The 14,560-nt window shown below is 38.9% G+C and overlaps 1 protein-coding gene across 1 annotated transcript in view; it reads left to right on the forward strand.

Moving 5' to 3' along the window:
- Positions 1-3,295, forward strand: part of DNAJC22 (DnaJ heat shock protein family (Hsp40) member C22) — a 12,108-nt gene extending 8,813 nt beyond the window's left edge. Inside the window, exon 3 of the mRNA XM_027844492.1 lies at positions 2,620-3,295. Within this exon, the coding sequence (XP_027700293.1) occupies positions 2,620-2,799 (180 nt within the window). The 3' untranslated portion in view covers positions 2,800-3,295. The remainder of the gene's footprint in view (positions 1-2,619) is intronic.
- Positions 3,296-14,560: the final 11,265 nt, after the last annotated feature.

Below are 14,560 nucleotides of genomic sequence, written 5' to 3' on the forward strand. Positions count from 1 at the left end.
TTTCTTTCTTTCTTTCTTTCTTTCTTTCTTTCTTTCTTTCTTATGTTCTACTCTTGTCCATATATCTGGGAAATCCTCATAGGAGTTCCATTTAACACGCTTCCTCTACATCTCTTGACACTGTGCCAGTAAACAATGGAGCACACAAATTATCCATCCCTTGCTCTCATTACATGAGTGGTGTGGCCTTTCCCCACCCTACTCCACCCCACTCCACCTCACCATTTTTACAGTCATATATCTCCTCAGTGATTTCCTTTATGTCACTTTTGGTACACAGTTTGCTCTTAGTTATATGCCTGGTATATAGTAGATGCTTACTAAATACTTGTTGGTTTATATGTGTGGCCTATTCATGAAAACTTTAAATCTCTCTACTGACCTTTGGATGAACAGTAATTAATACCTTAGAGACTATGGCATTCCATTATCCACATCTATAGGTCATAACTGGAAGAATATTGAGGTTGAAAAGATTAGCCTTTATTATGTGTCATTAAAAACACTGTACAGGGTCAGCTAGGTAGCACAGTGGATAGAGCAACAGCCCAAAGTCAGGAAGACCTGCGTTCAAATCCAACTTCAGAAACTTACTAGGTGTGTGACCCTGGGCAAGTTACTTAATCCCCATTGCCTTAACAACAACAACAACAACAACAAAACAACAACAAAAACAACACTGTATAGTTTCTAGTCTATTCTCTTCTTTCTATTCAATCTTGGGTTTAGCTCTCAATCAAGGCATAACACAGGGTAAGGTATAGTGTTTGCCACTATCATAAAGGATGTTCAGCACAAAATCCAAATGGAATATAATGAGGTGTTCCCATGTTTCTGATTGTAGATAGTATTTTGCTGATATATCAAGCCTTGAAACACAGTAGAGTCTCCAAAATGAGATCCATAATCATTTGAAAGAATTTTTGAACTATCCACATAGGAAAAACCAAGTGGATGAAGAATGTCTATTGTCCAGGCTGTGATAATGCAGTTACATGGAAAACCCATAGAACTGGTGCCTTACTATTATAATAGTAATAATAATAACAATAATAATAATAGCTGATATTTATATAGCACTTACTATGTGCCAGGCACTGTGCTAAGAACTTTAATAATAATAATACTAGCTAACACATATAGAGCACTTACTATATACCGGGTACTATGCTAAGCATTTTACAGTTTTAAAATATTATCTTCTCTTTTGATCTTTACAACAACCATGTGAAGCAGGTGCTATTATTATCTCCATTTTACAGATAAAGAAACTGAGGTTAAGTGATTTGCCCAGGATCTAAGTATCTGAGACCAGATTTGAACCTACATTTTCCTGACTTCAAGTCCAGTGCTCTAAGCCATTACACCATCCATCTGCCCCTATATACATATCCAAGTTGGGATATAAGAAGACAAAACTAGGGGCAAATCCTAGTTTAAGAGTTTATTTTCCTAAGACTATTCATCTTGGGAAGAATGGAGCTCAGCTCCCAAATTAAGGTCCCAATGTACAGGTCTAGGGGCAGCTAGGTGGCACGGTGGATAGATAGCTGGGCCTGGAGTCAGGAAGACTTGAATTCAAATTCAGCCTCAGACATTTACTGGCTGTGTGACCCTGGGCAAAGTCGCTTAACCTCTGTTTGTCTCAGTTTCCTCATCTATAAAATGAGGATAATAATAGCACCTATCTCCCAGGGTTGTTGTGAGGATCAAATAGGATAATAATTGTAAAATACTTAACACAGAGTCTGGCACATAGTAACTATCATATAAATGTTAGTTATTATTATTATTATTATTCCATTGCTCAAAAACTTTCAATGTTTCCCCATTGTCTATGGAATAAATTACAGACTTCTTAGCCCAGCATGGAAGGCTTTCCACCTTCTATCTCCAATCTGCCTGCCAGCTTTCTCTCACACTAGTCCCCCTTCTTTATTCTATACCTCAGCAAAAGAGAACTACATCTAATGCTTTCCTACCCGTAAGCTTTTGCTGACATTGTTTCCAATTCTTGGGATATTCTTCTTGTCCTTCTCTATGTGTTGACATCCTATCCATCCTTTAAGATCCAGCTTAAATGCTACCTCCTCCATGAAGTCTTTTGAGATTTCCCTTAGCTGAAAGTGATTCATTCAACTCTTGTTCAATGGATACTAATTAAGTACTTGTAATGGAAAAACTTTTTTTGAGTATTCTTTCTAAGGAATGTTGTGTTCTGTTTTTGAAGTGATGAGATAAACATAAACTTTAATTGTATGATTCTGCATATGTGCATGTATGTATAGATAGCTAGTTAATTCAGTGATTACTTCATAGTAATTTGGATGGAGCACCAAAAAACATACCATGCAATTGGGAAACTTTCTAAGTGATTAATGATAACTTTGGGATCATGGAATATACCAGCAAGCTTCATCTAGAAAACCTAGGTGAACAAATATTTGTTTAATGAAAAAAAAAGAGTTATCTGTCAACTATGGTGTCTAATACCATAGTTTACCACTCACTGTCCACTCATCCATCCAGAGCATGATACAAAATGGACTATGTGGAGGGGCAACAATCATTGCCAACCCACATGATTCCACTTTGTCAGCTTCTTTTCTTTTCTCCAAGGTATTGGGCCTTAGTGATGGGGCAACATCTGATGAAATCAACCGGAGCTACCGGGAATTAGTGAAGATTTGGCACCCAGATCACAACAGGCACCAAGTGGAGGAAGCTCAAAGACACTTCTTAGAGATCCAGGCTGCTTATGAAATCCTCAGTAAGTCTAGGAAGTCCAGACACTCCTGACCAGTTGGAAAAGGGAGGCAATGAGGTATTAAGAAGCCTGTCCTTTGCCATGTGCATTTCCTGGGAAACTCTATCTCTACAGATTTGGTTACTGTATTTTTCCCAATAGAATCAAGGGAGAGGGTGGTGAATGAAGCTGCCATTGTTGGGGATGAAAAGACTTCATTGCATTAGGAAATATGGATTTATGGTAAAGTTTTTAATCTCATGGTTTTTGTTTTCTTTATTGTTTTTTAAACCTTAAATAACGATGGGGCAAAGGGAATGCTATGAAAGATAAAAAATAATTGATCTTTCATGACACATGTCATCTATTTCGGTCCCCCCTCCCCCATACACTGGAGATGGCAGTTTTGGAAAGGTAATTCAAGGAGTCTATTAACATTTGCTCATTTATTGAGGGTATATTCTATGCAAGGAACTGTGCCAGGTACTTTCAGATAAACAAAATAAAAACATGGTTTCTTCTAAAACAAGTACATAAATAAATATGATGCAACACAAGAAGGTGCCACATGCCATGAGAGAAACAAAGTGCTATGGGAATTAGGACGCAGAAATCACATCTGTTTGGGAGGATTAGAGAAAGCTTTAGTAATCCCACTACTTCTATATTTCATCTACTAAGTAGGACTATTGATCAACCAATCAACAAGGATGGATTAAGTGTTTAATATGTGTTAGGCAATGTATTAGGGACTAGGGATACAAAGATATAAATGAAGCAATCCTTCCTACAAGAAGCTTACATTCTATTAAGGGAAAGTACATTCACATTTGGAAGGAAATACAAAATACAGGGTATACCAAAAGTAATATTTGTTAGAGGGAAGGGAATCACCAGCAGCTTAGGGGATCAGGAAAGCCCTCAAGTAAGCATAGACTCTTGAGCTCACTTTTGAAGGAAGCTAGGAATCCCAAGAGGCAAAGTGGAAGACAGGATGAATTCTAGGTATGGAGAGCAAGCCTTTGCAAGAGCACAAAGATGGGAGATGGATTATCGTTTGTAAGGAACAAAGCAGACTAATTTGACTAAATTGTAGAGTAAATGAAGAGGAGTAATGTGTCATAAGACTGGAAAAGTAGGCTGGAGTAAGATAATGAGAGCTTGAAATGTCAAACAGAGTTGTTTGTATTTGATCTAAGGGATAATATGGAGCCAGGGCAGCTGAGTGGTGCAGTGGAACTCTTTTTGAGACCAAATCTGGCCTCAGATACTTATTAGCTATGTGACCATGGGCAAGTCACTTAACCCTGTTTACTTCAGTTTCCTCATCTGTAAAATGAACTGGAGAAGGAAAAGGCAAACCACTCCAGTATCTTTGCCAAGAAAACCCCAAATGGGGGCATGAAGAGTTGGATATGGATAAACAATATGGAGTCACTGGATTTTTTTTGAGGAAGGGAGTGATATGGTTGGGCCTATCCTTTAGGAATATTACTTTGTGGGCCATGTGGAACAAAGATGTCAAACATGGGATTAAAATGTAGTTGGGAAATGTTTAACAAAATAATATATAACATAGATAATGTTAATATATAGTTTTTTAAGTCAATGTGCAGTCCACAGGGATCTTTATATATGGTTTAGTGGCCCATTTCTATTTAAGTTTGAAACCACTGATGTGGAGGATGGATTGAAGAAGGGAGAGACTTGATCCAAGGAGACCAATTAGGTAGCTATTGCAATAGTCTGAGAGAGATGATAATGAGTACCTGAACTAGGATGGTAGCTTTGTGGGCAGAGAGATGGGTATATTTGAGAGAAGTTGTGGGCATAGGCTTGATTCTATTTAGCAACTAATTTTATGGGGAGGTAGGGAGGGAGAGTAAAGAATTGAGAAAATGTCAAAGTTTCAAGAATGGATGACTAGAAGGATGTTGGTAACCTGGGGAAAAAAAGGGAAATCTGAGAGAGGGGTGGGGTTTTTTTTTGGCGGGGGGAAGATAGTAGATTCTTCAGGAATATTGGGAGAAATAAATGTGTGTGTGACTTGGATATGAAAGGTTATATTATAAATAGAGGAATAAGGAAGAAACTAACTTTAGGACCTATGGATTCAGAACCAAACAGGGGATAGAGAAGATTACCGAAGGTAAATGGACAATTCTGTTTTCCACAACACTAAAAAGTTTTTGCACAAACAAAACCAAAGCAACTAAGGTTAGAAGAGAAACAGTCAAACGGGAGAAATTCTCTGTAGCAAGTTTCTCTGATAATATGAAAATCTTCTCTAAATCACTAAGAATTAGAAAAATGAAAATTAAGGCAACTCTGAGGTTCTATCTCATACCTACCAGATTGGCAAAATTGACAATTAAGGAAAATGACAAAGGTTGGATGGACTGCTGGAAAATAAACACATTAATATATTGTTGGTAGAGCCAACTATTTGAAAGCAGTTTGGAGCTATGCCCCACAAGTCACTAAACTGTGAGTATCCTTTGACCCAGTATCAGGACCCAGATGTCTCCAGAGGAGAAAGTGAGGCTGGTGACTTTGTATAGCCCTCCCTCACTTAAATCCAAATCACTTGCTAGTCATGGCATCATCTTCCAGATGCCACGGTTCTTTTCTAGAACGAAGTACAAGCAATAACAACACTGCTAAGGCTATACTTCAAAGAGATGGAAGAAAGAGGAAAATGACTCATATATAAAAAAATATTTGTAGCATCTCTTTTTTGTGGTGGCAAAGAATTTCAAACTAAGGATGTGCTGATTAATTGGGGAGTGGCCAAACAAATTATGGCAAAATGAATGTAATGGAATACTATAATGCCTTAAGAAATGATGGCAGGGATGGTTTTGGAGAAGCTCAGAAAGACCTGAAAGAACTAATTTGGAGTGAAGTGAGAAGAACAAAGAGAATGATTTATGTCATAACAACATTTTAAAAAGAACAACTTTGAAATACTTAGGATCGCTGATCAAGGGCTAACTATGATTCCAGGACAGATGGTGAAGCATGCTACCCACCTCCTGACAGAGCTGTGATGGACTCAAAATGAGGAATGAAACATAAATTTTTGGACATAAGCAATGTGGGAATTGGTTTTACTTGACCATGTATATTTATCACAAGGGTTTTCTTTTTCTTTTTCCAATGTGTGTATGTGTATGTGAGGGTGGGGGGGTAGATGGGAAGAGGAAATGCTTCTTACATTTTTTTTAAAGGAATATTAGGAGAAATCTGGTGGGGCTGAGATCTTGGGAGGTTCAACTATCCCTCAGGCTTATTTTTTTTTTAAGGGTCAGGAGTTTTATTTTTCTCTTTATATCTTTTGCACTAAAGCAATCAGTTGGCATGTAGTAGGTACATAATACAATTTTATGGATTAAATGAAGATCTGTGTAGCAAGTCTTTATCTGACTAAAGGTTGGAAAGTTCATTTGATTCCCATCAGTTCCTGACAGTCAGTCTGCAGTGACAAGAAGACTCTCAGACTGAGTGGCCCTTTGATTGACAGAGAAAACTCCAGTCATGCATTTCCCCACTCATTGTCTATTTCTTGGATTCATCTTGAGAAGCAGTGTGGTGTGGACAGAAGAGTTAGGAGAACTGGGTTGGAGTCTCTCAGGAGGCTGGATGATGACTTGCTGGGGCCAAGTTCAGAGGCCAGCTTCTTTACCTTGAGCAGGATGTGCTGAACCTGGGTAATGGTTCCAGGCAAAGGTTGTGCTAGGGCCCAAGGTCATTGCCATGGGCACCCATGCTGTAGCCGCTGCCCCTCCCCTCTCCTTCCTTTCCCAGGTGAGGGAGGGCAAAATCAAAGGTGAGGGGTAAAGGGTGAAACTCTCTTCTATGGGAGGGGTTAACGATACTGTCTTGACTCAAGGGAAGAGAGTGACCAGGGTTGTAAGGAGGTGTTTCAAAACTCCATAATGATCAATCACAAAACCTCCAGAATCTGCCAAGATATTTTTAGCTGTTCTAACTTTTCCCTGTAACCTCCAAGAAGGAGGATTCAGGGGGAATGTAGTATGTAAGCCTCACGGAACCAAAAAGCAACTGCAGTTTTCCCCAATTCTCTAGTGAGGCCAGAACTGACAGACCTGGGCATACACTTCAGGATAAGGCGTCCATCCTTGTCCTCTATGCTGAGGAAGGTTTACCCAGGTCCATGGCCTCCAACCCCACAGTGGACCAAGAGCCTGAGAGCATCACGCCGAGGGCGAGACAGCCTCATAACTGTCTGACTGAAAAGCACCTCCAAGCCTTGGTGCTTAGACAGCGACCCCAACTGCAGAGCAAGAAAGGGGGGAGGGGAGAGACTTACATACCTTCCAGTCTTGGCTAGAGAAGAACTTCAGGTTAGGCAGTTTCCCCATACGGGCCACCAAAATGATGAAAATCAGAACACGCAGGTCCTCCCTGAAAGAATTCGACCCAAGCCCTCTTTCAGCCAAAGACAAGATTTATTAGGATATCTGTCATATTGGGCAGACTCTTAAAGGGTCTGAACGTTAGTGAGTATTGGCTAGATTATAAGAATCTAAGCTCAGGCTTATTTTTTAATGTTGATTTAAAAACAAAAAACATGCAACAAGGGCTGTGCTATGCATTCCATGGAGCATACTCAAAGTTGCCCTTCCTGGTTCTGGTCACCTACTTTGGGGCTGCTTCTTGCTATGTAGTGATGAAGTGCTAGAAGGATTTGGTATTTTAGTAAGATGTGGCAAACCCAGTGTGGCCCTTAGCTTCCATCCTGCCCAGTTTTAGATATAATAGACACTTTTCAACAAACACTTTTTACAAACATCTCTTGAAAGATTCTATATTGATTTTAACAGAAAGGTTATACCTTTTAAGCAATATAATTGAGATTTTTTGTCTCTTTATGTTGTCTCTTTTATTTTTAATCCAGAAAAATAGGATTTGAATTTGAGGTATTGTGATATTTTACTATCATGGAGCCCTTAGAATCAGAAGAGACATGGATTCAAATCCTGCCTCCATACTTAGTAGCTCTTCTTAATAGGGGTTGAAATTTGTTGTTGAGGTACAAGTATTCCTTCTTAGACCAGAAAGAAATTTGGATTCCTTCTGAGCCAGAAGTCAGTTTTGAGTTAGACATGGAAATTTTTAAAGAGACATACATGGTCTGTGAGAGTGGACTGAAGAGTGCAGACCACGAGAGCTGAGAAGGAGCAGTAGCAGTAGGGAAGAAGGTATTCCCAGCCCCACCCAGGACTGAAGAAATTGTACTGGAAAGAATTGGTGATATGAGGGCCATAGGTCAAACAAGAAAATGAAAGGAGAGCTGAGCTGTGGTGGATCTGCAGGCATCTGAAACAGAAAACTCAGGTTGAAGCTGCTGGTTCTAATCATCCCTTGGAAGATTGGGGGAGGTTCCAAAGGGTCTACTCTTTCCACTATTTCCCCTTCCCTGTGCCTGACCAGGAGTAGGCATTAATAAAACATTGTTTCTCTTTCCTGTATCTTGATTTTTTCCTTAAATTTGAAGAAGCAAATAGCTGGAAGTGCATAAAATTTAAAGTAGGGCAGAGTCAAAGCTCCTTCTGAATGTTAGAGATTTTCCTAACTGGGGCCTCTGAGCTAATATGATTGTATTAACAACTTTTCAGTCAATAAAAATTTAGTTTGATATAAACATCATTTGGGGCTGGGGGGAGGAAGTGAACCTGAGGGTTATTATATAGCCCTAGGCTAAAGTTGAATTAACAGTGTGTGGTTCTTACAGCTTCTGATTTTGAAAAAGGGAGGTAGGCAGGGTGGAGACAGGTGGGGATTAATGAAATTCAGCTCTGACTCTCCTAGAAAGTAAAACGAAGCAGAAAATATCAAGTACTTTATTTGGGGGTCATCCACCTGTTTTATATATATAAATCACCTCAGGCAAATCATTTAATCTATCTCAGCCTCCTCTGCAAAATAGCGTAATGCCTATAGTCATCTCAGTGTTCTGTGGATCAAATAAAATAATATATGGAATATTCATGACTAGACCTCAAAGTGCTATATAAATGCCAGCTAGTACTTTCATTATTATCTGATGGCCTGTTATGGAAAAAAAAGAAAGACTTTGTTTTTTTAGATTGCAAGACTCTGTTCGTATTGGTTTAGAATACATTTTTCAGTAAGACAGCTTATACTTTTGTGGTCAAGTTGGACTGTTTCTTCATTTGCAAAATTTGTAGATTGGACTGGATAGGATTCTCAGGTCCCCTCTAGCTCTAATTTCTGTGATTCTATGAAAAACATTTACCCCATGCACTATTTTTTCTCTCCTTGTACTGGTCCTCTTGCCTATCCAAAATGGAATCATTACCACAGTTACACTATCCTCTCAAAAGGCATCTAGTGTCCTATGAAATAGACTGAATACTTCTGTAAGGGAAGAAAACAGTTCATCCTCAAATCATTTTAGAGCTTGGAAGGAACTGCTCCTAACTTCTTCCTTAGAAACCTAGAATGCTAGCCCTGGGAAAGTCCTCCTTATCATACAGATAAGGAAACTGAAGCCCACATTAAGCCAAAGCTCGTAAATTTAGCTTGTGGTAGAACTAGGGCCAGAGCCCAGGTCTTCTGAGTTTTTTGCTTGTATTAGTTTTATTATTTCTTTTATTAATAAGAGAAATTAAAAATATCCAGAACATTAACCTGAGGACATTCCAAAAGTGACCTGATATGGAAATTGCCCTGTTCTGTGAAGCACAGTCCCATTAAGGAAATACATAAATGTGCAATTGAAATAAAGGATGCTGGTTCCCTGTTCTTTACTCAGTTTGGTTTAATAAATGTCAATGTTGACCTGTTGTTGTTTTTACTCCACGCTCTTGATAATTCATAATTTACTTTGGTTGATATAGGGTCTCAAAGGAAGAGAAAATAATGTAGACTGAGTAGCATTTCTAGGTAAGACCTGAAGGTGGTAGCATAAGGCTGCCACAAATTGTAAACTATGTAGCTTCTAACTCTAGTTGGGGCTTCGTTTTTTAATGGGCTCCATTTCTAGAATTAATTACCCCTCTTTTGACTGAGAGGAGAGAGAGGTGCTACTGTGAACAAGATTTACACGTAGTATGTCAACCAGAGTGAGTTTCCACTGCATGTTTATTAGCTATCATTTGATCAGATGATGCCACCAACGAAGCTGTCTCTTCTTGGGAACTTAAGGATAATACGAGTCATTTTGGTGATACATGATGTCTTAGATTTTTTTATTCTGTAATACAATGACTTTTGCTCCTTGGGTTGGGCTTGATTTTCTACCCAATTCTATGTTCCTTCCCTTTACCATCTCCCCCACTTTTTTTTTGTTTCGGCATTGGGATAAAACTTTTACTTAATCTCCTTATTTTCTTCTTCAATCACTTTTCCCCATGTTCCTTATATTTCCCAAAGTCCTTTTGTTGTGGTTGGTAATCCTCACCGCTGCCATAAGCCAAGACTTAGAACTCCCTGGTTCTAACAATCACTGGCTGGTTTACCCAGAATAAAACAGCATTCTGATTAAGAAGATGTGACTTCAATAAGTTTAACCCCTTTCATGTTGGACCTTGATTCCATTTTAAGATTTTAATAGGCTATGGAAGTGTGACTGATGGGCAGTGGCAGCAAGTAGGTTTAGTCTCTGGAAATATCATCAGAAATATATTTTGCCCCAAATCAGAGGAGCCAAGCTCTTCTAAGAGATGGTACTATGAAAAGGCAGGGCAACAGAACTAAATGGTTGATAAACTTCTCAGAGGCAGTGCAGCTGAAGAATTTCGGAGAATTTTTGGAGAATCTTTAGTTGACTGTCAAGCTCATCTTATCTTTTCTCAACTTAGTCCCAACTTCCTTTCCCACAAGATCTACTCATTCCTGCCTCTATACCTTTGCTAATGCTGTTTTTCCTACCTAAAATTCCCTTCCCTTTCCTTTCTGCCCTTTCATATTTTATACTTCAAGGTTCAGTTTCACTTCCTGATCAACTCAACCCTGAAGTGATTGATTCATTACAGTCTTCTGTGAATCCCTTCTCTACTGCTACTAATTTACACTTTCTTATGTTGACTTGGAGTTGTTCTTTAATTGTCTCATCAGGCACATCTCGTCTTAACATCTTGTAAGCTTCTGAAGGGTGACTTATCTTGTCTTATATTTTCCATGAGTATCATAGAAGCCCTTTATAACTCATCACTTAATGAATACATAAGTGAGTATATATGCAAACTGAAAATTTGTCAGAAATATAATCACAACACTAACACATCCTTCTCAGCCATTAGTAATATCTTAGCAAAGGTCAACTGACAGAGAATAGGATATTACTTGTCCAAGTTGTGCCTGTAGACAGAGAAACTTCATTCAATTTCTCTGAGTTTGTTTTTTCCTCTGCATATAACAGTACTATTTAAGGTGACAGTGTTGTTCCAGTAAGGAGGGCTAGTTTTTTCCTCCTTCTGGCTCCAATTCTTCTGTGGGAGGCATCATTCTTTCCCAGGTACTCCTTCAACTTCTTGCATGTGGCTTTCTTTCTAGGGAACCCCCCCTCTCCATTCCAGTCCTCCAGAGGAATGGTTTTCCTTTCAAGACCACCTTGGGAAGACAATGGGAAGAGAAAGTGGTCAAAAGGCCACCTCTCAGGGGCAGCTAGGTGGCACAGTGGATAGAGCTCTGGCCTTGGAGTCAGGAGGACCTGAGTTCAAATCCGACCTCAGACACTTAACACTCACTAGCTGTGTGACCCTGGGCAAGTCACTTACCCCTGATCACCTCCCCCATAAAAAAAAAAGGAAAAGTCCACCTCGAATACCAACTCCAGCTCATCACAGCCATATTCCCACCAAAATTGCTGACTCATTGTCTAGGATTGACCCAGGTCTACCTTTTCTCCCTGGCACGGGAAATTAAACTATATGAATCAATAATTCTCTTTTATTCAGCTTGAACCAAGATTTTTTCTAGCATTTTTTTTATACCACAGTTATGAAATTTCTCTTTCTTTTAGGCATCTCACTCTTTCTGCCTTTCTTTTGCTGAATTTGAATAATAAAACACATGGATCAGCAATGCAATGGTTAGCCATTTTTTTCTTAGAAACCAATTTTAAAACAAAAAGGAAACATGTAAAAACTTTTAAGAAACAGAGATTGCAGAACACGTACACCTTTCCAGGGAGAATGCGAAGGAGAAAAAGCAGAAAGCACCAATCTGTTTGCAGTAGCATGAACCATTCCATTAACTCAGTGTCTACTCTCTGTGCTTCCAGCTATATATAGCTGGCCATGAGGTTCTTGCATTGGTATTTGCTACTACTCCCGACTGCCAGTCTGCAGCGAAACTTCTGGTCCAAGCGGCATCATCAGTCATGGGCAGTGGTTGTATCTTCGATTGTTCCTTTACCAGCATGCTTGCTTCCACACTCCTTCCTTAGGAATGGAGGGTAGACTTGTCAGTCAAATGTAGCTGGAGTAACACTAAGTCTCTGAGCAGTCAAGGAGAACACGGGGAATTTCTGTCCTGACCTACAGGAACCCATTTCCAGCACCTGTATCCCCTTAGTAACTCTAAAGAGCATATATAAAATGAAGAGGTTTGATAACATGGTATGTGAAGTGTCTCCCAGTCCTAATATTCAATGATTCTGCAATCATAGGTCTTTCACTGAAGAAAGCCCTGTATACAGGCATTTTTGTTGTTATGTTAACTCATGTCCAACTCTTCATGATCCCTGGATCACATCACACCAGGCCCTTCTATCCTCCACTATTTCTCTCTCTCTCTGGCTAAGCAGTGGGGTTAAGTGACTTGCCCAGGGTCCCACAGCTAATAAGTGTTATGAGTCTGAGGTCAGATTTGAACTCAGGTCCTCCTGAATTCAGGGCTGGTGCTCTATCCACTGTGCCACCTAGCTGCCCCTTCCACTATCTCTTGAAGTCTGTCCAAGTCTATGTTCATTGTTTCTATGACACTATCTATCCACATCATCCTCTGCCCTCGTTTCCTATGAGTTCCATTTTCTCATTATGTGGCCAAAGTATTTAAGCTTCAGCTTTAGTATTTGACCTTCCAGGGAACAGTCTGAATTAATTTCTTCAAATATTGACTGATTTGATCTCCCTGCTGTCCAAGGGACTCTCAAAAGTCTCCAGCACCACAATTTGAAATCCTCTATTCTTCAGCGCTTGGCTTTTCTTATACAACCATATGTTGCCACTGGAAAAACCATAGTTTTGACTGTATAGACCTTTGTCAGCCAGGTGATGTCTCTGCTTTTCAGTAGCAGATTTGCCATAGCTTTCCTTACAAGAAGCAAGCATCTTTTAATTTCATGGCTGCAGTCTCCATCTGCAGTGATCTTTGAGTCCAAGAATATAGTATTTGACACTGCTTCCATTTCTTCTCCCTCTATTTGCCAGGAAGTGATGGAACCAGTTGCAAAGATCTTTATATATATATATATATATATATATATATATTAAGCTTCAAGGCAGCTTTTACACTCTTCTCTTCCACCCTCATCAAGAAGCTTCTTAATTCCCGTTCACTTTCTGTCATCAGAGTACTATCATCTGCATATCTGAGATTCCTAGCAACCTTAATTCCAGGTTTTGATTCTTCCAGCCTGGCATTTCACATGATGTACTCTGCATATAAGTTAAATAAATAAGGTGACAATATACAGCCTTGTCATACTGCTTTTCCAATTTTAATCAGTTGTTCCATGTTTGGTTCTAACTATTGCTTCTTGGCCTGAATACAGGTTCTTTAGGAGACAAGATGATCTGGTACTCCCATTTCTTTGAGAACTTGGCACATTCTGTTGTGATTCACATAGTCAAAGGCTATATATATAGACATATCTCAGAAACATTGTATGTTCAGTTCCAGACCATTGCAATAAAGTGAATATCCCAATAAAGCAAGTCACAGGAATTTTTTGGTTTTGCAGTGTATATAAAAGTTATGTTTACATATAGTAGACTATAGTCTATTAAGTCTTAGAATTTAGGGTTAATAATATGAAATCTACAAAAACAAGGTATGTACTTGAAATAATACTTTATTGCTAAAAAATGCTAACTATCATCTGAGCCTTCAGCAAATTGTAATCTTTTTGCTGGTGGAGGGTCTTGCCTTGATGCTGATGACCACTGACTGATCAGGATAGTAATTGCTAAAGGTTGGGTGTATTGTGGTAATTTCTTAAAATAAGACAACAATGAAATTTGCCACATTGACTGACTCTTCCTTTCACTTGCACTCTTAGAGGTAGGATTATTAATTGGCCTAATTTCAATATTGTTGTGTCTTAGAAAATAGGGAGGCCAGAGGAGAGGGAGACATGGAATAGTCATTACACGGAGCAGTCAGAACACATATAACATTTAAGTTTGTTGTCTTATGTGAGTGCAGTTGGTGGTGCCCCAAAACAATCAGAATAGTAACATCAAAGATCACTGATCACAGATCACCATAACATACAATAATAATAATAAAAAAGTTTGAAATATTGTGAGAATTACCAAAATATGACACAGAGACATGATGTGAGCATATGCTGTTGGAAAAAAAGCCCAGTGGATGAAGAGTTTCTACAAACCTTCAATTTGTAAAAAACATAATATCTGTGAAGTGCAATAAAGTAAAGCACAACAAAATGAGCTATGTCTATATTATAAAAGCGAAGGCAGACCAAGTGAAATGGTACCATCCTTGTTGAGCTAGGTATGTAACCTTGGCAAAAAAAAAGAAAAAAAGAAAAAAACTTGGGAAAACCAGAGTTTGGAGGACTTTTTAAAAATTGTA

Source organism: Vombatus ursinus, unplaced genomic scaffold (genome assembly GCF_900497805.2).
Source record: "Vombatus ursinus unplaced genomic scaffold, bare-nosed wombat genome assembly UNPS02014941.1, whole genome shotgun sequence".
Lineage (NCBI taxonomy): Eukaryota > Metazoa > Chordata > Mammalia > Diprotodontia > Vombatidae > Vombatus > Vombatus ursinus.